Genomic DNA, 22,958 nt, shown 5'->3' with positions numbered 1-22,958 from the left:
CAATAGCATTTGATACCAATTAATAGCAAGTATTATGACTAGTAACACAAAAGAAAAAGAGATGTTTTTAAGATGCCAGTGATGAATAAAGCTCTGGATGATGGGTACTTCCATAGTTTTGGGCTAACAACTGACACCCCTTGATTAAAAATAAATAAATAAATGAATGAAAAAGCAGATCTGGAAAAGTTGTGATGGGGTGCTGTACAGAAGCCTGCTCGTCGCATTTTGCACCAGCTGCAGAGGAAATAGGACTACCTGTAACAAAACAAGAGTCGAGATGATGTTTCTGACAAACGTTTTCCATGCACTAGTAGGTAAACACAGGGGTGAATAATCGTTTTGATAAAAGCTCTGCACTAAATACAGATGAGCGTTAATTAACGTCATTAGTAACACCTGTGTTTCCCTGCTGTGCGCTGGGAAAATGGACTTCTGAATGAGTGTTTATTCAGGGATGGTGTGTTAAAGGTCTTTGTCTGTGTTACTGGGACAAAAGGGAAAATAAATAACCACAAAGAGAAAATGAACAATACAACTACTGTTAGCATCAGCTGTCAGCCCACCACTGGCAGCTGTGCCTTTTAAACCAAAGACAAAGAGGTTTTGGAGCAGTAGCAGAGCTGAATATTAAGACTTCATTCATGTTTTGGGTCAAATGCATGACATTGTCACTGCCACTTTAGGCATCCACAAGTCTGATCACCAGGTTTTAAATCGAAGGTACAGCTGGATGTCATCGGTGTAAGAGTGGTAGGAGATCATCTGTTAACATATCATGGAGTGGAGATAGAGAAGTACTGTAGGAGTACATTTTAACTACACACATATGCATGCACATGAAAGGCGTCACACTTCTTAGTCTTAAATAAATAAGTAAATTGTACCGTACAGACTGTAATTATCAGGAATGGAGCGGCCACTGCAAAATATTCCTCATCCTGTGGACAGACTCCAAGCAGCACCAGTCTGGTTAGAGTGGCCCTCCAGCAGAACTCTAGAGCAAAACAAGACATTGAATTCTGGCTTTGAAACAGGATCAGAGACACTGATACTCGTCACAGCAACCTGTACAGTCTGCCCTCCTGTGACAAAACAGGCTGGTGAGCAGTGGCTGAACTTTAAAAACAGGAGTGAAGTGTTGTCCAAAGTAAAGTGATCACATCATTTCCTCAGATGGATATAAAAATAAAACATTAAAACATAAAATGTGTTTATGTCTGCCCGCTCTAGTATGTTATAATTATGTGTAAGACTGATATGTGTTTTATGGGTCTGAGATCTCACAATAAATGAATAAATTAATTAATTTCAATTTTATATTCCATATATTTGGCCTGATTACAGTGTTAACTACAGAAAACTCAGTGGTGACTTTGAAGGGATCAATAAAACGTTGTTTGTCTGCTTCCTGTTTACAAGGGGTTGCCATAGCAGATGGATCCACCTGTTTGATTTAGCAGATTTTTATAGGGGATATTCTTCCTGACACAACCCTTCTAAGGTTTTTTCTTCTGGGTCTTGACTGTACATTATGCAAATGTGTTAAACATTACACTGTGGGTTTAATCATCAATGATGTGTTTTAATTTTCTACAATATCACATTGTTAAACCACCCCTTGTGTGCTTTTGTGCGTTTTTTCTAGATGTCACCAAACCCTCCACGCCAGCAGCCAAAAAGCCTGCAGACTCCCCCCTTACTCGCCCTTCTTCTACAACGAAGTCGGCAAAATCCGAGACTTCCAAGTCCGCTTCAAAATCAGAGGTCACTGCCAAAAAGCCTGCTACTAACAAGCCAGCAGACACCAAAACACCTAACCGCCCCAAAACACAAGAGAGCAAGCCTACACCAGCTAAGACTCCTGGCTCCAAAACCAAGACCTCCAGCCCCAAGAAAACTGTGGGAAGCAGCACACCAACTCCTGTTAAACGCGCCCCTAAAGCTGCCACAGCCGCTGAACCTGAAAAGGAAGTTGCCGCAGCTGTAGCTGCTGCGGCAGCGATTGCTGCCACAGCAGCTGTTATTGCTGTGCCAGAACAACCAGAGCCTCCTGCAGAACTAGCTGTGGAGCCATCCATTACAACTCCTGAAGAAAAATCAGCAGAGCTCACACCAGAACCAGAACTAGTCTGTGCACCAGTGGCTGAATCAGTTTGTGAACCAAAACTAGAACCCGCACGGGAATCCATACCAGAACCCGCCAGGGAACCTACACCAGAACCTGCAAGAGAACCCACACCAGAGCCTGTCAGGGAATCCACTCCAGTATCTGTAAGAGAACCCACACCAGAGCCTGTCAGGGAACCTACACTAGAACCTGCAAGAGAACCCACACCAGAGCCTGTTAGGGAACCCACTCCAGTATCTGTAAGAGAACCCACACCAGAGCCTGTCAGGGAACCTACACCAGAACCTGCAAGAGAACCCACACCAGAACCTGTTAGGGAACCCACACCAGAACCTGCAAGGGAACCCACACCAGAACCTGTTAGGGAACCCACACCAGAACCTGCAAGGGAACCTACACCAGAACCTGCAAGGGAACCCACACCAGAACCTGCAAGGGAACCTACACCAGAACCTGTAAGAGAACTTAGTCCAGAGCCTGTCAGGGAACCTTCACCAGAGCCCGTAAGAGAACCAACACCAGAACCTGTACAAGAACTAATTTCACATCAAGAAGAAGAACCATCCCCCGAGGCATCTGTAGATCTCCTGTCTGACCCACCAGCAGAGGAGGAGGCAGAACCGGTCCATGAAGCAGTGTGTGGTGTTCAGCTCCCTGCACAGATAGATCCTTTCAAATTTGAGGAGCCTGCCAACGACTCCCTGGGTACTACAGTCATGTCTCCTCCTTGTTCCCCACAAGGCCCTGCTTCTCCTGTCAGAGACCAACAGAATGCCTACTCTCTCCTGGGCACCCATGTCCACTCTGATCCCTGGAACATAAACCAAAGCCCAAGCAGTATGATGAACTTCCAGAGAGAAGAGGAACAGTGCCAGCAGTTTGAGGCTCAGGAGACACAAGAGGAGGAAGAGGACGAAGAGCAGGAAGAAGAAGAGAAGGAAAACTTGTTTATGCATACCCCCGCAGCTCCCGAGGCCTTTAATAACACAGTGCAACCTCACTTATTGGGTGCCTCCCCTCTGGATGATTTCAGCCCCAGAGGCCTGATCTCTCCTCATGAAAAGGAGGAGGCCGTGGAAAAGGCTGATGAGGAAATCAACGAGGATGATGATGAGGAAGAGGATGATGATGATGAAGAACAAAGGAGACTGGGCTATCAGCCTTCGTCTTTGATCACTGACATGAGCACGTCTCAGCCCTCTGACGACTTCCAAGTGCGCTCCTCTGCCTTTGGAGGTTCAACAGGGTGGCACGGTGACGACTTGCTGTCTGGGATGGACTCCGAGGATGTGAGCAGCTGCACCAGCAGCCGACAGCAGGGGGTCTCAGACCTTAGTAGCACCCAGCATACCGCAATTCTAGAGGGCACCCAGAGTTCAGATGCCCTGGTTGACACTAGCCTCCGTGGTTCTGAGGGAGATGGTAACCTCATGGGTTCTCCCAATGTGGAAACCCTAGCCAATGAAGAAGAGGACGAGGATGATGAGGATGAGCGGGTGGACGATATGGATTTGAGCTCTGAGAGGGTAGACGAACACCATAAAGTTTTCCAGGAGCAAGGGCAAGATGAGGAAGAGGATGAAGACGTGGAAATGCGCAGTGAAGGAGTGATGGAGAGCTGTGAGAATGAGGATGACTTTAATGAGGAGGCACATTTAGATAACCTCAATCAATCGGGTCCTCCGCCCTCCATCCCTGCATCCTCCTGGGGCCAGACCAACCCCTTCTGTGATACCTGGGCTCAGCCAGCCTCACTGCTCTCCGTCTCCTCCCCCAGCCCTGTGTCCGACCACGGTGCTGCTGAGTCTGAAGCGCCCACCCAGTCTCCTGCCCAGGCATGTTTGGACGTCAGCGCCCCATCCTTTGCTCCTGAGATGGAGCAAGAAACCAACCTTCATCAGTCATCATATGAGGAGACGAAGGGCTCAGTTCTTGCAGAGGCTCCCACCCTACTTGCTGCCCCACCTGTAGGCATGTCCCAGTCCAGCACTCTAAGCGGCACGGCTCTGGCAGCCCAGAGCAGCAGCGAGACAAGCACACCAGAGGAACTCCGTGACTATGACAGCAGCTCTGGAGTCGAGTCCCGCTCTGACAAGCAGCAGACCCCAGTGCCTGCTTCGGTTCAGCCTGACATGGAGCAGGATCTCGGTATTCACTTAGAAAAAGGCGACGGAGAAGAGGAGGAAGCCGAGACGCTCCCCGCCGACGAGGTCCTGGGCACCGGACCCCCAACTGCTCCTGCATCCGCCCCTTCTTCCCCTTCCACCTCGGGAGACGAGGCCAGCGATACAGAAGGGGAGATGCAAATAAATGACCCTGAAGCACCCATGATGGTAGATGAAAGTGCCGGGTTTGAGAGTCCTCCTCAGACGTGTAGCCTGCCCGCTCTCGAGGAGGACGAAGAGGCTGGGGACACACCAGCTGGGGAGGGTGAGGAGGATGGGGGCGGGGCCACCCCTCAGTCAGCCAATTCTGTAGCGTCTTACGGCTTCGACTGCACTACATCCAACTCCAACGCCCACTCCATGGCTGAGAGCTGCGGGAAGAGCCCTGGAATCTTCTCCTTGGAAAACGAGGAGCAGCTGCCAGAGGAGGCCAAAGACCCCTCCCTCATCAAGGAGCTGACGCTGCCACCAGCTGCCACCTCTGCCCTTGCAGAGGACCTGCTGGGCAGATCTGTGGATCTGATGCCTTTGGGTCACCCGGAGGACAACCATCCCAGTCTAGATGACCACCACTACATGCTGGGAGGGAAGATTGCAGCAGACCAGCTGAAGGACATCGATCCAGTCGAGGCCGAGGAATCTGGAGGCACCGGCGACAACCAGGCATCCTACTACTCTACCATATCTGATAAGACTGATAGTTTTCTGGCAGGTAACGTATAAGTCCCTCCTGTTACCCCCCGGAATGCACCTTTTCCCTGCAACCCTCCCCCTTTTACCTGTTTTCTTCTTTTGTTTTCTCTCCAATTGGGTTAGATGGTTAGAAGAAGAAAAAAAAAAGGAGAGCAAGATTGTAGGAAAAAAGATTTTAAAAAAAATGAACAAAGGAGAAGGAAAAAAAATGACTGTAGCAATTTTTAAATGAAGCCTCCCTCTTTCATACTGTTATGGTCACGGTTATGAGTGTATGGCTTAACTCCATTTTTCTAGTAGGATGTTCTTTTTAAGTAACCCTGCTTATTCTGTAGCCCCTGATGGGGTATTGACTGATTGGTCCAATGTGACTGAGCTTTTAAACCGAAAAAAGGAAAAGGAAAAAAAAAAGACAACACACAGACGGAATAATATGGACTCATTGTGTATTTATCCTACTGTTTTTACCAATCAAATGTCAATGATTTTTGTTGTTGTTTTGTATTTGCTTATTTTTTTGGGTTTTTTTGTTTTGTTTTGGTTTCTGTTAAAACCTGGTCCTCCCCTTCCCTGTGTACACACACTCCATGTTCAACAGCACCATAGCGATAGTCGCTTTTTTCTTTTATTTGTTTGTCTTCTGCTTTCAAGACTTTTAGCTATCAAAATAAAGGCTAGATATTAACACAGCAGGTTTCATTTTGCCGTTACGGATTAGTTGAAGTAGGTGTGTGTGCGGGGGGGGCGGTCAATAGATTGCAGTTGGTGACGCTTTTAATGTGTGCTTCAAGAGGTTCTACTGCTCTTTGCATAGGTTGTTAAGGTATATAACGTGCAGTCACGTACGGTATGTGTTTCAGGCGTTTGGTTAAGTGGCTTCAAGCTTCGAGCCTCAGTTAGCAGATCATTTGTGTTCCAAGAAGAAACTAACGGCTAGCCTTTTTATTCGTGATGAGACGCTACATAAGCTCCACATCACAGCTTTACACTCTCTGAAACCTTTTCATAGTGGGCGTTTGGTTTACTATTTCAACAGTATATTGCATGTTTAATTAACAAAGACTCTGTACTACCTGGAAATTTGCAACAATTCTACACTAGACATGATGTTCAGAAATGAATGGTTCACATTAGGTTATCTTTCAAAATTCCATTAAAACATCATTGCAAGGCATTTTTGTTCCTGTTTCCTTTTTTCCCTATGGATCCGAGCATGTCTGAACTCGTCTCCTTGTGTTTGTGTGTGTGTGTGTGTGTGTGTGTGTGTGTGTGTGTGTAACAGTATTTCCCAAGTGGCGTCTCTTATTCTTCGCCATGGGAACTGCTGTTAAACAGGAAGTGATGTGGCCATTGTTCAATGGTGTTGTGTCTAGATGGAATTTTGGTCAAAGTAAAAAGGCGATCCAAGATCTTCAGCACGCTTACACCTTTGTCAACTTTTCAGATCCGCCAACACAATGTTCAGCGCACTCTCTCTCTGACACTCTCTCTCACTTAAAGTTCTTGTAAACAAACAAAGCTGTTCTGTGAGAGACGCATTTGTCACACCTCAAAAACATTTAAATGGATCTATTATGATTTTCCGTCACATACACACTGTCACACACTGGTGGATGTTCACATTAAACATGGCCACAGTATTAAGTATGGTCAGTAGAAGCATTCTAAATACTCTGTTTCAGATAGTTTTCTACTCCTAGAGCTGTATAATAACCTCAAAATATACTTTTCCTTAATATGACCTTAATATGTTCACGTCAGGCTTACAGCTCTGACTTGGCACAGAAGCCCCACCGAAAAGCAGCAGCCAATCAGAAGAAGGTCAGCTTAATGGGACTCCTACACTACAAACAAGCATTTAAGAAGATCGCTTAAAGTTCCTCTTCCTCCTCGTCTTTGCACAAGCACATTGCTACACTTCTTGTCACATTGCCACCATCAGTTGTCACAGCTGTAGTAGCAGATTGTACCCATTGTTTCACAAAGATAAAGGGGCCCAGGCATGAATTCATCGGGCTACCAGTGCTCAAAAACTGTACAGAACACATTTAGCATCATTTCTGATTATTCTCCCTCCTGCAGTAATGCACAACGGGGGGGGGGGGGGGGGGGGGGCGTCTCTGCTCTTTATTTACATACATGCCAAGAAGCCCCCCACCTCCAGAAAAACCACTTATGATGAACATGACATTAAGTCAGCCGTGATATAAACTGGGGAGGTGGAATGGAGGTGGGCTGCAAAGAAGCTTGCAGGTATAAAACAGTTGGATGACTCGTGCTGCTTAAAATGCAGGTCCTGTTTGAGTTTAGCCAATCAGATGCGCAGAAGGGCATGAGGTGAATCTGCATCCTCGTTCGCTACATATGCAGATATAAATAGTACCATCTCCTCTCTGGTCTGGCCTCGTGCTCTTCCTTGAAACCCTGACCGGAACATACCCCACAGCACACACACTGACACAGCTGTAGCTTAGATGTCTCTAAAATACCAGCTTTTGTCATTTCCTAAACACTAAATTTACATTCATGAGACCATGAACGACTTGATTCAGGTTTGTGCTTCCCTGACTTGGTGATTATACTTCAGTGATTATACCGTTTCTTCTACCGTACACTGAAGTTACTTTTCCACATGATTAAAACCACACATTATCTTGATATGATCAACTTCCTGTGATTATATTTTTTATCAGTTCTATCCCATGTGCCCGTTGTCTGTACTCTACTGTGAATCACATATATGACCACTGTCCTGCATGACAGACATCATGTTCCTGAGAATGACACCTCAAATGTGAGACTGGGATTTTGGTGCAGACTACTCAACCGAGTGGTCCTATATGAAACAAAGGTGTGACATTAGAGGAAACATGTTGCACTGAGTGTTGTGTGATGTGTTTCATTGTACCGGTTTGTAGCTGCGGTATTCAGCATCCTCTATCGCTTTTATTTTGGAAGCCCCTTCCCTTGTTTTTTGTTCCTTTTTTTTTTGTTACACCTTTTTGCATTTGTGTCAGATCTCTCCTCCTTCCTGGCCCCTTGTTGTACCACCCGTTCTGTTTGATGCATGCATCTATAACGGATGCACCAAGTGATCTTGACTGTCCCACAGGAGATTGGAAGAGATATGAAGTGGATGAAGCTCACAGATGGCAAAAACACTCACAGGAAGACAACCAGAACCAGAACCACACTGCTGCAGCTCCCATAGCGAATGGTCACTACTTGGCAATGGTCCCGGGCAACAGGAGGCCCATTGATCCGACTCTTGCTGCCCATTTTGCCAAAATTGCTCCCCCTCCATCTTTGACCGTTGCTGCTGCTGATGGTCACGCTGGCGGAGAACAGCTGAAGAGGCTGGAGCAACACCAAGAAAAGCTGAGGGAGATGCAGCAGCGCCAGGTGCAGGAGAGGCAGAAGAGGCAGTGGCTGGAGGAAGAGCGTCTGAGGCTGGAGCAACAGAAGCAGCTGGAGAAGCAGCGCAGGGAGCTCCTCCAGCTGCAGCTGCAGCAGCAACAGCAGGAGCACCGCCACCGCAGGCAGGTCCTGCAGTGGCAGCTGGAGCTGGAGCAGCAGTACCGCATGCAGCAGAAACAGATCCAGCAGCAACAGCAGCTCAGGAGGAGCCCGACCGGAGTGATGCTCTCCCCTTCCTCGGGGCTCTGCACCATCTACGAAGCCATGGAAACCAGCGACGAGGAGGACGAAGCCAGAGGGGAGGTGAGAAGGAGGGGGCGGTCCCCCCACCGGCAGCAGCACCTGCGCCCGGTGCCCCCACAAGAACTGGAATGGAATAAGAAGGTGGACATGGTCCAGCAGCTCATCAACCAGACCATGGTGCTGTCTGGTGATACAGACTGCCCTCCGCTCCTCCTCCTCCCTGTGGGGACCGGGGGCACCCTAAGCCCCCTGGAGAGCAGCATGTGGCCCAGTTTGTTTCCCCAGTTCAGCCCTCCTACCGCTACAGTCACATCTGTCAGCAGCTACTCCCCAGACAGCCAGGGCAGCTCCCCAATCAGTGACTGGACTGTGGTCGAGGTGGAGACCCATCACTGAACAAGGGAGGCGGAGAAGCACATCAATAAATCGGTGCGAGGAACAGTTTCACATATTTATGAATATCTGTTTTTAATTTTTGGCACAGGGTTAGGTGAGAAGATTGATACGACTCTCACTGCTGTTCAGCTCAGTCGAGCCACAGTTATTCTAAGAAATTGAAATCTACTGGCAAAGATGGAGGGAAATGTATCCAAATAAGCTCACAAATAAATCTGTATGGAAGCAAAGCACAAAGACGACAACTGACCTTTATTTGATGGGGTTAAACGGTCCCCTCCTGTGTGATGAACTGCTGACACCAGGATTTGGTGTGGATTTCTGGAGGCTCTGAGTTCATGTGATGAGGTTCACCGATGGGAGGGGCTTGGAACACAAATAGGAGAGCTGCAGGAAGCATTTTCTACATACAGCCACACACCAGAGCCAAAAGGGTGATATTGATCTACTCGTCTAATGCTGTGCCAAAATCTCACGCTGTTATTCATGAGCAGCGTGCATCATACGACTGAACTCCTCTCACAGATCTGATCTGCTTAATTTAATGTGCCATCGTTAATGAAGCCATACGAGAATTTTACGGTTAAGCCGGATACTTGATTTAACCATAAGACCATACCAACCTGGTCTTCAACAGATGTCATTACTTGTAGTAGAACATATTCGCTGTAGATGACCCCATATAATTGATTACTGTAACCCAGACATGCATACTGTCATACTGTCGCCTCACATTAGAGCATGTTCTCCTTACCAGAACCACTTAACATCTGTCCTCAGCTGTCTTACTCTGAAATGCGCTGGATCTACTTTAGCAGCCCTGTTGTCTCTTGTGTCGTGTGGGTGCAGCGCTCCACGTTGTTGTCTCTTTTGTATCTAGACCAAACACTGGTCGCTCTCTCAAACGAGAGACTGAGCTATGACAAATTGCACTGGTTTTCTACCGTTGTTTATTCGCTGTTATGGTCTTTGCCAAAGTATTTATACAGGTAAGTAGTGTTGTGTTACAAAGCCAGTACTGTTGATAGATGAATATTTTTTCTGGGCTTTTACATCTCCCCAAATCCCCATAGTGAAATACCTAAATCGGTGTATTGTGTCCCCCTACAAACACCAGTCTCTGCTCAGTGTTACTGTGACTATACTCGACAAGCAGGTTTTCATGGACTTAATAGAGCTGTCAGTCACGGAGGAAGAGGGAGGCGTTAAGGAGAAGAAGGGCGCTCCTTGTTCTGCTGTGAGGGGTGAGGGAAGGCGTACAAGGGTGCAGGGCTGGTTGGCGGGGGGAAGAGTTGTCCCCCCTCACACATTCCGAAGTTATAACCTCATTTCCTGGGTCACCCAGTGTTCAGGGAGTCTCCGAGGTTACAGATGACATCATGGTGGGGGGAGAAGAAGAGGAGATGCGGAGATGAGACAATGCACCCACTCTGAGGCTGTGGGGATTGGAGGGTGGAGGGCAGGCCAAGTACCAACCTCTATATTTCTTTTATTAAGTATATTAATATAGTCTGTGAAGAGTTTCTATATATTTCCCTTTGTTATCATATTTTTTAAAAGAGGTGTTTACTTGTATCAGTCAGGTAATGAGAACATAGCAGCCTGTCTGATATTTAAATGTGTTGAGTGAAGAGAAAAAAAGCACCTGTGTTTCTCTTTGTGTCTGCACAAGGTAGGTGATGTCTGTCTGGGATGATCGAAGTGAAGAAACACTGCCACCTGTTGACAGCACGTGTGGCACACTGACCCATTCTTCCACTTACACAGCCTGTGAATCTCTTGCAGTGACATCATTTAATTTGTGTTATAGCTAATAGGCTTTTCCTTTATCTACTGCTACTGTAAGCAAAGTGCCCGTTTATATGATTCTGAAGTATCCTAAATGAATATTGTAAAAAGCAGATTATATTTCAAAGTGCATACAGAATATAGTTTTCCAAAAATATTTGTACTACAGCTGGACTATGCATGTGTTATGTGGCCTCTGCTGTCGTATGCTGCTTTCTATCATATCATTAAGAGTTTGTTTTTTCTGAAAAGACCAACATACAAGCAAGCGTAACTAGTGCATGTGTGATTAGACTTATATGTGCACCTTTATTGTCAAAGTACAGTCTACTCCGCCTCAAGCCACTTTACACAGATATTTTTGTGTACCTTTGCTATTGAATTTCATATGAATCTATACAAAATTGCTGTTTACATTCTCAGTATTTTGATATTCAGTGTGCGAGTGATCGTCATCCTCTTCTTTAGTACTGGAGAAGCTTTCTTTGTTGTGCCAGTGTTCCAGATCATTTTAAAGTATAAAATGTCAAAACTTTTATGCTTTCAATAGTAAATAAAACTGCTTTAAATCAATTGGTTATAGTCTTGTTTTAAAATTCACGTCATTTGAAAAACAAACAATTTTAAAAAAGATGTAAATGAGAAGCAGCTACTCAAAAACACTGAGTCGGATTATTTTCATACAGAAGAGAAGAGGACCTTTGCTCGGGGTTACATGTGTACGGTAGCCAATGAGGGGTTAACTCAATGTACACTCACCAGCTGCTTTCTTCATTTAAGCATTGTTTAAACACTGCAGCCTAACTTAGTATTGTTTTTGACCATGCCCATCTCTTATGACCACAGTGTCACGAAGCTAAAATCGCCATAAACTGGTTTCTTGAACACAACAAGTCTCCACGGCCACCAAATCTCAATCCAATGGAGCATCTTTGGGATGAGGTGGAACATCACGGAAGTGCAACAGACAAATCTGTGCTGTGAAGTATTGAAGTGTTTCTGAAAACAAAAGGGAGTCCAACCCAGTACCTGAAGACTGTGTGTACACTGTAGATGGCACATATTACACATATGATTGCACTGCTTAGTGGAAAATATTGTTTTCCATAAAAATCCCAGGTCCAAATATCACCAGTTGTCTGTTCATACAGAAATCTGTATCACAAATAAAATCCAGTTCTACTCCTGCACTCTGAGCTCAGCCATAATCCATCCACAAAGACAGTGTGGGTGTACACAGTCTGCACTCACCCTGTATGTCTCCCTCAGCCGTCTGTTGGGTTTGTTAGACCAAGGTGAGTGAACTCGCTGTGTCATCAAACCCTTTTATAGTTTGTAGTTCTTTAAAGTTGTTTCCATTGTATTTTAAATGTTGCCTCTACTCAGCTACATTTCAGATGCAAAATCACACTTTTTTTCACTACATATCTAAAGTTCAGTAAGTTTGCAGATTAACATGTCAATAAATACATACAGTACGACCTCATTAACTTCTAAACAGAAATAACTATATTTGCTATCTTTTTAATAGGAGTTTTGTTTTGCTGGTATAGTCTGGACCCATTTCGCATCCCGATGGGAGTGATTGCTTTTCTAGGATGCCTGCCATTAATATGACATAAGCGGTTTCTGAAATTACACAAAATGACACAATAAGTAACCATGTCACACATAGCTGGATGGTGTAGTGGCATCTTTGGAACAACAGGTCGAGGTTTGAATCCAGCAAGTCTACCTCACAACATGAGCTACAGTGTGTAACATAAGCTGTGGCGGCTCACACATCAACTAACCTTAACAACGTCTGTGTCAGGTATGTGACAATATAGTGAGATATAGAGGACAATATGGACATAATGATCCACGTGTTACGATTACCACAAGGATCACTGTTGCCTTCACCCTCTACAATTTTTCTAGTTGAACATCCTTTAGCATGCAGGGTCAGAGGTCACATTATTCTCTGAGAGCTGACAGCATAGCTTGACATGGCAGAAAAACACACAGAACAGGATAAATAATAAAAAACCACGCTGGCCTGGTTATTTGGTCCTAAATAAAAAGCGGCATATATACAAAACTGTACTCTTTGGGTACCTGATTAAAAATGTTCACTCACAAAGTGTGCATTGTGGTTCATTCATAATAATGTAATGCATGAATAAGAAAGAGGTTCAAAGTTTTTCTTCCTTCTGTCTTGACTGAGGAGATTTGGCTGCACAGTGGTCATATTGTTGCTGCAGTGACATCAAATTCGCAATTCATCATTCATCTACAGCTGTAGTGTTCAGGGTAAGCAGCCCAGTCTTCCCCTCTGGCATGATTTGGCAATGGCACCAGGAGCTGTTTGATCCTGTAGAAGAGAAGGAATGCAATACACTGGTAATACATAAATAAACATAAATGAACTGATAGTTCCTTTATAGCAGCTTAAAGGGCCATTACACTGATTTTATAAGAAGAAGTGACATCATCAGTTTATTTTAACTCAGGCCTACACAGTAAGCTGCAGTGCACAAATTCAACAGATCCACACTTCATACAGTCACACACTGACTGTATGAAGTTTAGTGTTCCTACAACCAGGTTAGCACGGTGATGCGTTCAAATGTGATCAACAGGTCTCACATGAAAGCAGGAGGGCGCTCGGCTGCCGCAACGGTCTGCGCCTCTTTCCAGCTGCGTCAAGCTGACCAAAGAAGTCCGCAATAACAGCAGATCCAGGCTGTGCTGGTTTCAAAATAAAATCCCACACGACTTCGCTGCCAAATTAAAGCGTTTGATGGGGGGATTATTTATTAACTACTGGGACATACAATTCGAAATAAATGCCGTATGCTCCCACAAGAGCTCAAACAGTGATATCTCCTCTTTAGTGTGTTTATGCCGCTGTGTTTAATAGAAGTGGGAGAATCGATCCAAATATTGATAGTATTGGTATCAGCGCTGGTAATGGCATCGGATTGATACTAGCGTAGTAGGATCGATACTTTGTCTCTATCCTCTAACTTCGGTATGTGGCCCACTGGATTATGTTGAACACATTTATTTTTGGAAATAAAATAAAATAAAAAACTTAAACACGCACTGTGAAAAATGTCTGAGCCTTTTTGTGTTGACTGTCACCTCTATTTTATTTATAGCCCGGAGCAGAAAGGTTAAGTGTTTTAGAGACAAACATACCAGGTTTTCAAAATACACAATAAGCTGAACGGTGTATTTTATTGCGTTAACTATTTATTTACTTGGTGTCAGATCTGTACCACAAATAGCAGTAAAGCACAGCATTAGTGTTTAATGCAGTACTGTCTGTCCTGTGTGACTGGTCTGTTATGTGTACTATTCATTCTCCCTGTGTACTCAGACTACTGACTTCCTGTTCTGTGGTAAGTTGGTTAAAAATAAATAAACGCTTGTTTTAATGGTTTGGAAACGATTCTGTGCGTATGCTCCAGTTTCTATACAAATGTCACTGTGAGTGTGGCAGCTATAGAAAGTCTCCACACGGTTATTTTAACCTAAAGTTTTGTAAGAACCAAATTTCTTTTGCATTCCGTGCACCTTGCGTGTTATCGCCGATGCGTATTTTATTTTGAAGGTCAGAGCAGGAAGTCCCATTTTTATATTCTCTGTATTCCTTCAGCGCTTGTGTTCCCTACCCAGCAGCAACAGTAACCGGCTCCCAGCTTCCCGCAGAGCCGAGCCGGAGCGCATCGCTTCGGGGAGAAGATGGCCTCTGTTTGCTCCAGGCAGCAGAGGTTTCAGTGAATCCTGGCGGGTGTTGGGTTTCCTCACAGGGCTTTCCTCCCCTGACGATGAGAAGGATCCCCGCAGCAGCGCTCTCCCTCACACTACTCCAGGACAGCCCGCACTGTCTGCGTGATGCAGCCCGGAGTCCGAGAGTTAACGTCCTGCTACCAGGAGGTGATGGTCTGCCCCTCTCTCCACTGTCCACCTGCTTCTCTATCGTTTTTCCAGACGTTACCATGTTAGCATTTTATTCACCCACCTTCCCCACATCAGACTGCGCCTTTACACGGATTATTTTTTTAAACTTATTATTATTTTTACAGGACTTCCAACGTTGGACTCTTTGCATTTATCCACTGGTGCTGCAATGATCCGAGGGCTGTAAAGTAAGACAAACGGTAGCAGAAGTCATCTCATTTGTCGCTGGCATGATGGCCAATCTCAGTGAGCTACAAGTGAGTTTCCAACTTTTCCCTGCTTGCTGTGTGAAAGCTGCTGTGTGCATGCACATATGTGTTTTTAGCTGACTCCCATCACTACAAGCTCGCTGTATGTGTGGCGTCTGTGATAGCAAACATTACCTTAATGTTTTTGATGCCTGATGATGAATTTGCTGGGGTACATCCACAGAGTTGAGATTTATAAAAGGCACATTTCCCAAAAAAAAAAAGTGTACCAGGTAATGCCCACTCATTGCCCAAAATGCTAGAGGCTACAGTTTGCATTATACACAGTTCGAGACAGCTTAATTACATTTAGTGAGAGATGTGCCAGAGTTAATTAAAAGACTTTATCTCAGCTCAGATGCTGATAGCATCCAGGAGTCGTGTGAGTGGAAAAGCTGAACCAGAGTCAAAGATGGAAATAGTTGCTGTTCATCCACTGAATCGTTTTACTTTTGATCCTTGTTTAAAGCTATGCTGCCTGGCATGGCCTTTTAAAGACCTTCTATTTGGACTATTAGAAAATCAGCACCAAGTCTAGTAAACAATCCACATCTGCAAACAGCTTATTTGCATTTAGTCATATTATTTTCAGGGGGGGAAGTGCTGCTCTTTCTACTTCCACTCCAGTTTTACTACACTTCTGATTTGCCAAATTAAGCGGCAGGACTTCCCTCTGTGGGACACAGCAGTTGCCCTCGGGTGGAGTCAGGGGTGGGTCATGGAGGGTGCTGTCGTGTCAGAGCCGCAGGTCTAGCTCGGAGTGGTTGGCTCACAGCTACCCTAGTATCAGTTCAGCACAGGACACCGTGGAGAAGGATGTTAAAAATTAAAGGACGCTTCAGCTCAGCTCTTTCCAGGAGCAGGTTAAGCAGCAGCACTCTGCGGTTAAGAACCCCAGTCACAAAGTTAAACTACTGCAGAGAGCATGTGCAGATTTCTTTGTGAGTATGAAATACTTTTACTTGATGTGGACAGCTGAAATGGCTATAAGAAAGGCTTGTGATTGATGTGTGACAGCGTGCAATTAGAACCACAAAGCACTCACATTTCCTGTTTCTGTACACAAGCATTAACCTGCGCGTGTTTGATTTGACACCCGTCTTTCCTGTGGCCTTCAGCTGCAAGTGCAAATATGTTTTGTTTTTGTTATGTTTTTTGGGTTTTATTATAAGGCACCAGCAAGTGTTTCTCTCAGAAATCCACTTAGTCAGATCGCAGTAATTATACAGCACTGCTGAATCATTTGTTGTGAGCGAGAGCTCAAGTATTCCTTGACATTTAATGGCTTTTTTCAAGGACAAGGTTCCTTTGATGTTTACTGGAAAGCACACTGCCTATCTCTGGATCAACAGAAGCAGACAATATGGGTCAAAGACGTTTCAGTTTGCCTTCAGTCATGTGTGCTTTCAGAAGAAGTACCTTACTCAAACTGCCACCAGCATAAAATGAAAATTGCGATTAGAATCAGAATCAGAATCAGAATACTTTATTGATCCCTGGGGGAAATTATTTTTTGTTACAGTGCTCCATTTTAAACCAACATTAAGACAAGACAGACAATACGCTAACTAAGAATAGTACAATATATACATATATATACATACATACATACATAAGTCACTTATAAATAAATATTTGGAAAAGAAACATGTGTAGTTGTAGCAGCAAACAGTGTGTTAAGTGGATGCGTTGTACAGGGAGATGGCCACAGGCAGGAATGATTTCCTGTGTCGTTCAGTGGTGCTTTTCGGTAATCTCGGTCTCTCACTGAACGAGCTCCTGTGACTGACCAGCATGTCATGGAGTGGGTGGGAGGTGTTATCCAACATTGTCTTTATCTTGGACAGCATCCGCCTCTCCGACACCACCTTGAGGGAGTCCAGCTCCATCCCCACAACATTGCTGGCCTTACGGATCAGTTTATTAAGTCTGTTGGCATCTGCGACCCTCAGCCTGCTCCCCCAGCATGCAACAGCATAGAGGATCGCACTGGCCACAACAGACTCATAGAAAATCCTCAGCATTTTCTGGCAGATGTTGAAGGACCTCAGTCGCCTCAAAAAATAGAGACGACTCTGGTCCTTCCTGTAAAGTGCTGTGGTGTTTTTAGCCCAGTCCAGTTTATTGTCAATGTGTACTCCAAGGTATTTATAGTCCTCCACAATGTCAACACTGACCCCCTGGATTGAAACAGGGGTCAAGTGTTTCCTGGTCTTCCTGAAGTCCACGATCAGTTCCTTGGTCTTTGCCACGTTGAGCTGCAGATGATTCTGCTCACACCACGTGACAAAGGAGTCGACCACAGCCCGGTACTCTGTCTCATCATCCCTGCTGATGCATCCAACCACCGCAGAGTCATCAGAAAACTTCTGAAGATGGCATGTCTCTGTGCAGTGGCTGAAGTCTGTGGTGTAGAGGGTGAAGAGGAAGGGGGAGAGGACAGTCCCCTGTGGTGCCCCTGTGTTGCTAATCACCTTGTCAGACACACACTGTGGGAGACGTACATATTGTGGTCTTCCTGTCAGGTAATCAACAATCCAGGACACCAGAGAAGCATCCACCTGCATCGCTGCTAACTTATCACCCAGGAGGGTCGGCCTGATGGTGTTGAAAGCACTGGAAAAGTCAAAAAACATGACCCTCACAGTGCTCGCCGGCTGGTCCAGATGGGTGTAGACACGATTGAGCAGGTAGATGATGGCGTCCTCTGTTCCGAGACGAGGCTGATAAGCGAACTGAAGGGAATCCAGATGTGGTCTTACTATGGGTCGCAGCTGGTCCAGGATGAGCCTTTCCAGGGTCTTCATGATGTGGGAGGTCAGTGCCACGGGCCTGTAATCCTGGGGGCCACTGGGACGAGGCGTCTTTGGTACAGGGACGAGGCATGATGTCTTCCACATCACCGGGACCCTCTGCAGACTCAGACTCAGCATAAACAGTTTATGAAAGACTCCACACAGCTGGGGGGCACAGGTCTTAGAGAAGTAGTTTGCCTTTATAAACTAATTATAACTTTAATAATATATTATTTATAGCGGTATTAACGCTGGAAGACGGTGGTTTGGTGGTAAAACAGTATAATTTTACTCTGGCGAGTTTGCCAAGTTTTAGCTATACTGCATTTCCACCTTATTTTTCAAACCCAGTATTACTATATCGTGACTGCAATGCTTGGAAAAACAACCTGTGTTGGAGTAACAGTAGTAGTGCAGTTTCCTCTGACGTAGGCACAAATGACTTCCTCTTAGATTAAAAAACTAAGGGTCATTAGGAGAAAGACACTATTTCCACCTAATATAACGTAATGCTGATGTGGACTGTAACTGACGATGATCAAAGGAATCATTAATCATTTATGACTTTTACTCAGATATCGACATAGGTATATAGAGGCATATTTTTAGTAGCAAACACTCCATTGTTTCTGTGGCATGATGAAGTGTTCATCATTTATCAGTGATTTATTTGATCATTATAATCACCTAACTGTTTTAGTATAGCAGAAAACTGTCGTGCTTGTTAAAGAAGCAATGACTAAATGCAGAAAACAACAGTTCACACACAGGTGTGTGCTACTCCCTTCACAGAATAGACCAAACTGAGTAACCAGAAGAGAAAGTTAAGAGTGAGATGCTGGTGCACTTCTGAAAAGATGACAACATCTGAGTGTTCACTTAGAGTAATCGGATGCTTCACAGGTACTCAAATGGCAGACTTACATGTGCCTGTAAGCCAAATTGTGCTGTTCTGTGGAGGGAGTAGTATGCACTTGTGTAACCCGGAACCTGTGGTTCTCTAAGGAAGTTTTGGGGTGGCTGTAGCTCAGGTGGTAGAGCAGGTCACCTACTGATCGGAAGGTTGGTGGTTTGATTCCTGGCTTCCTCTAGTCTGCATGCCAAATATCCTTGGGCAAGATACTAACCCCAAATTGCTCTCCGATGCATCCATCGGAGTATGAATGTGTGTGAATGTTAGCTAAAAAAAGCACTTAGACAAATGTGCTTGTGTGAATGGGTGAATGCACAAGTTGTATAAAGCGCTTTGAGTGCTCAGAAGAGTAAAAAAGCGCTATATAAGAACCAGTCCATTTAAGAAAGTTCACTTTTAGGTTTTAATCAAACCCCAAAAGGCCAGACACTTTACTTTCCATATATTGTTGTGTCTTGCACATCAGGTTCAGCTACCCTAAAATAGAATAGAATAGAATAGAATAGCTCTTTATCGTCACTGTTAGAAGAACAATGAAATACAGTTTGGCATCTCTCTGTAAATCTACAAAATAACACAGGTATTTACATTTACACAAGAAAGATATGTACAAGTTATACATGCACATGCGTACGGATACACCCACACATACATACACAAACATACATACATATACAGTGGGGCAAAAAAGTAGTTAGTCAGCCACCGATTGTGCAAGTTCCCCCACCTAAAAAACAGAGGTCAGTAATTTGCACCAGAGGTACACTTCAACTGTGAGAGACAGAATGTGAAAAAAAAAAATCCATGAATCCACATGGTAGGATTTGTAAAGAATTTATTCGTAAATCAGGGTGGAAAATAAGTATTTGTTCAATAACAAAAATACAACTCAATACTTTGTAACATAACCTTTGTTGGCAATAACAGAGGTCAAACGTTTACTATAGGTCTTTACCAGGTTTGCACACACAGAAGCTGGTATTTTGGCCCATTCCTCCATGCAGATCTTCTCCAGAACAGTGATGTTTTGGGGCTGTCGCCGAGCAACACGGACTTTCAACTCCCGCCACAGATTTTCTATGGGGTTGAGGTCTGGAGACTGGCTAGGCCACTCCAGGACTTTCAAATGCTTCTTACGGAGCCACTCCTTTGTTGCCCGGGCGGTGTGTTTTGGATCATTGTCATGTTGGAAGACCCAGCCTCGTTTCATCTTCAAAGTTCTCACTGATGGAAGGAGGTTTTGGCTCAAAATCTCACGATACATGGCCCCATTCATTCTGTCCTTAACACGGATCAGTCGTCCTGTCCCCTTGGCAGAAAAACAGCCCCATAGCATGATGTTTCCACCCCCATGCTTCACAGTAGGTATGGTGTTCTTGGGATGCAACTCAGTATTCTTCTTCCTCCAAACACGACGAGTTGAGTTTATACCAAAAAGTTCTACTTTGGTTTCATCTGACCACATGACATTCTCCCAATCCTCTGCTGTATCATCCATGTGCTCTCTGGCAAACTTCAGACGGGCCTGGACATGCACTGGCTTCAGCAGCGGAACACGTCTGGCACTGCGGGATTTGATTCCCTGCCGTTGTAGTGTGTTACTGATGGTGACCTTTGTTACTTTGGTCCCAGCTCTCTGCAGGTCATTCACCAGGTCCCCCCGTGTGGTTCTGGGATCTTTGCTCACCGTTCTCATGATCATTTTGACCCCACGGGATGAGATCTTGCGTGGAGCCCCAGATCGAGGGAGATTATCAGTGGTCTTGTATGGCTTCCATTTTCTGATGATTGCTCCCACAGTTGATTTGTTCACACCAAGCTGCTTGCCTATTGTAGATTCACTCTTCCCAGTCTGGTGCAGGTCTACAATACTTTTCCTGGTGTCCTTCGAAAGCTCTTTGGTCTTGGCCATGGCGGAGTTTGGAGTCTGACTGTTTGAGGCTGTGGACAGGTGTCTTTTATACAGATGATGAGTTCAAACAGGTGCCATTCACACAGGTAACGAGTGGGGTACAGAAAAGCTTCTTACAGAAGACGTTACAGGTCTGTGAGAGCCAGAGATTTTCCTTTTTTGAGGTGACCGAATACTTATTTTCCACCCTAATTTACGAATAAATTCTTTACAAATCCTACCATGTGAATTCATGGATTTTTTTTTTCACATTCTGTCTCTCACAGTTGAAGTGTACCTCTGGTGCACATTACTGACCTCTGTCATCATTTCAAGTGGGGGAACTTGCACAATCGGTGGCTGACTAAATACTTTTTTGCCCCACTGTATGTATATATATATATATATATATATATATATATATATATATATATATATATATATATATATATATATATATATATATATATATATATATACACACACACATACATGCCATCTGAGGAGCATAGGTGCAGTGTGATCAGTGATATTGCACATTAATAACATAATTGATAAAGACATAATGATAACATAATGATAAATGAGCCTTAAAATATAATAAGGCTGCATCAGTGTGTCGCTGGAACAAAGGAATGATGGTTACTGAACTCAATTATTATCTAAATTAACACAAATATTCATGATCACTGATTTCATCAATATACTACTGTCAAAGTAATGACCACTGCCCTTTTAAATTACATAAAAATAACTGTGCTTTTAAAAAAATGTAAGTAGCATGAGCAGTAAGTTTTCCCTTTGTTTCCTAAACTTCACACAGAGATGATAACTGACTGGTGACCGGTGCGTTGATGACACATTCAAGCTTATAAAGCCCGCTGACTGAATCCATTATTCCTCCTTCGTAGCCTGGGCTGCAATTGAGCTTTTTCTGCCCACTATGATGAATTCATTCTCCCTGCGTAACAATGACAAACGGCTCAGTCATTATCCCGGCAGGCCAGCAGCAGCAGCGGCACACAGCCAGTAAGCAATGGCTGATTGAGATCAAGGGGCCATGTTGGTAATGATGATAGGACCTGTCAGATTGGACCAAGACACATCGATGTGGTGATTGCGCTCGTTTGATCGCAGTCCCCTCCTTTTAGTTCTCCTCAGAATGTTATTAAGGCAGCACTGATGGAAGAATTTGGTCTCACTCTAAAGAAAACAATTAAAATGACTGTTTCTCTCTGAATGAGATCGCGAGATCATGAGAATATAGCTTAACTATTAGCGCGTCTCTGCCATCTCTATCCTGCATTTATCGATTTGCAGCCTCTTTATCTGCTGACCCACAGTCTCTCATCAGATGGCTGTAAGAAGTGTAAATCCAGCTTTCTGCACTGAGCTGATAACATAGCTTGGGAGCTGCTATATACACTCTGTGGCCTCTCCCTCATGAATTCTTTATTTCTGTTGGTTTCCTGCAGTTATTATCTGTACGAGGCAAGTTAGAAGAGTTGCCGCTGCTCCTTCTCTCAGTGTTGTAGGAACGAGGGCTACAAATTACTTTTTTATCGATCATCCAAGAGAGGGGAAGCGGCTCGGTCTTTAATGGCATTTGACGACTTTGAGAATACTCACGTGCAGAAGCGCTGCTAGATGAGGTTGGCTAATGGCAGCACATGTGTCGTAGTACTCGGTGATGTCTTGCATCACGCTCAAAATTATGTGTCCAGCTGCCACTGCGATGGATAATAGGATTATGAGACTGTGGACTTCAACTCTGTCTCTGACCTCCTTGGAGGGTAGCATTAGAGCCCTCAGTCACCCATGCAGGCTCACAAACACATATACAACCACCTCCCCCCCAGCATCCAGCCCCTCCTGCCTCAATCCAGGATTACACTGTGTATGCAGAAATCTGTCTGTCTCACAGGCATGCCAGTCGGCAAGCTTCCTGCTGCATTACAGCTTCTGAAGTATTGATGGACAAATCTTAATGGAATTCATAAATAAAGCCAATAGATGTGTCTAGCAGTAGCACTGCTCATTAGGGTGCAGCTACGAAGTCCCAATTAGTGCCAGAGAGCAATACTAACACCTTAAATGCCAGAGTAGGGAAAAAAATCTGATAAATGTCAGCTAGAATTCATGACTCCCCGTCTTCCAGTCTAATGGCTGCACCTCCCAACAGTTCACCAGTCATGTTTAAATTCAGCCAACCAGTCTGCAAACCAGCTGATGCTGCAGTCACCCGGCAGACATTCAGAGGATTAGTTATCTATGACACCAAGCAAAACTATAACTACAGCAGAAAGACTGGAGAAAACCATCAGCATAGA

General features: G+C 44.6%; 2 protein-coding genes across 4 annotated transcripts in view; both read left to right on the top strand.

The window, feature by feature from the left end:
* prr36b (proline rich 36b) overlaps positions 1-6,163 on the top strand; it is a 34,081-nt gene extending 27,918 nt beyond the window's left edge. For both annotated transcript variants that reach the window (XM_080905774.1, XM_080905775.1), the window contains one exon: positions 1,649-6,163. In XM_080905774.1, the coding sequence (XP_080761900.1) occupies positions 1,649-5,019 (3,371 nt within the window). In that variant the 3' untranslated portion in view covers positions 5,020-6,163. The remainder of the gene's footprint in view (positions 1-1,648) is intronic.
* Positions 6,164-14,484: 8,321 nt separating this feature from the next.
* pkn1b (protein kinase N1b) overlaps positions 14,485-22,958 on the top strand; it is a 44,804-nt gene continuing 36,330 nt past the window's right edge. The window contains exons 1-2 of one of the 2 annotated variants that reach the window (XM_080904484.1): positions 14,485-14,757; positions 14,907-15,038. In XM_080904484.1, the coding sequence (XP_080760610.1) occupies positions 15,012-15,038 (27 nt within the window). In that variant the 5' untranslated portion in view covers positions 14,485-14,757; positions 14,907-15,011. Of the gene's footprint in view, positions 14,822-14,906; positions 15,039-22,958 lie in introns of both variants that reach the window. The other variant, XM_080904485.1, reaches the window with a different exon arrangement.

The sequence above is a fragment of the Rhamphochromis sp. 'chilingali' genome (genome assembly GCF_963969265.1).
Source record: "Rhamphochromis sp. 'chilingali' genome assembly, chromosome: 15".
In the NCBI taxonomy this organism is placed as follows: Eukaryota; Metazoa; Chordata; class Actinopteri; order Cichliformes; family Cichlidae; genus Rhamphochromis; species Rhamphochromis sp. 'chilingali'.
The sequence above is the reverse complement of the archived record's forward strand: the minus strand, read 5'-3'. Positions and strand labels throughout refer to the sequence as shown.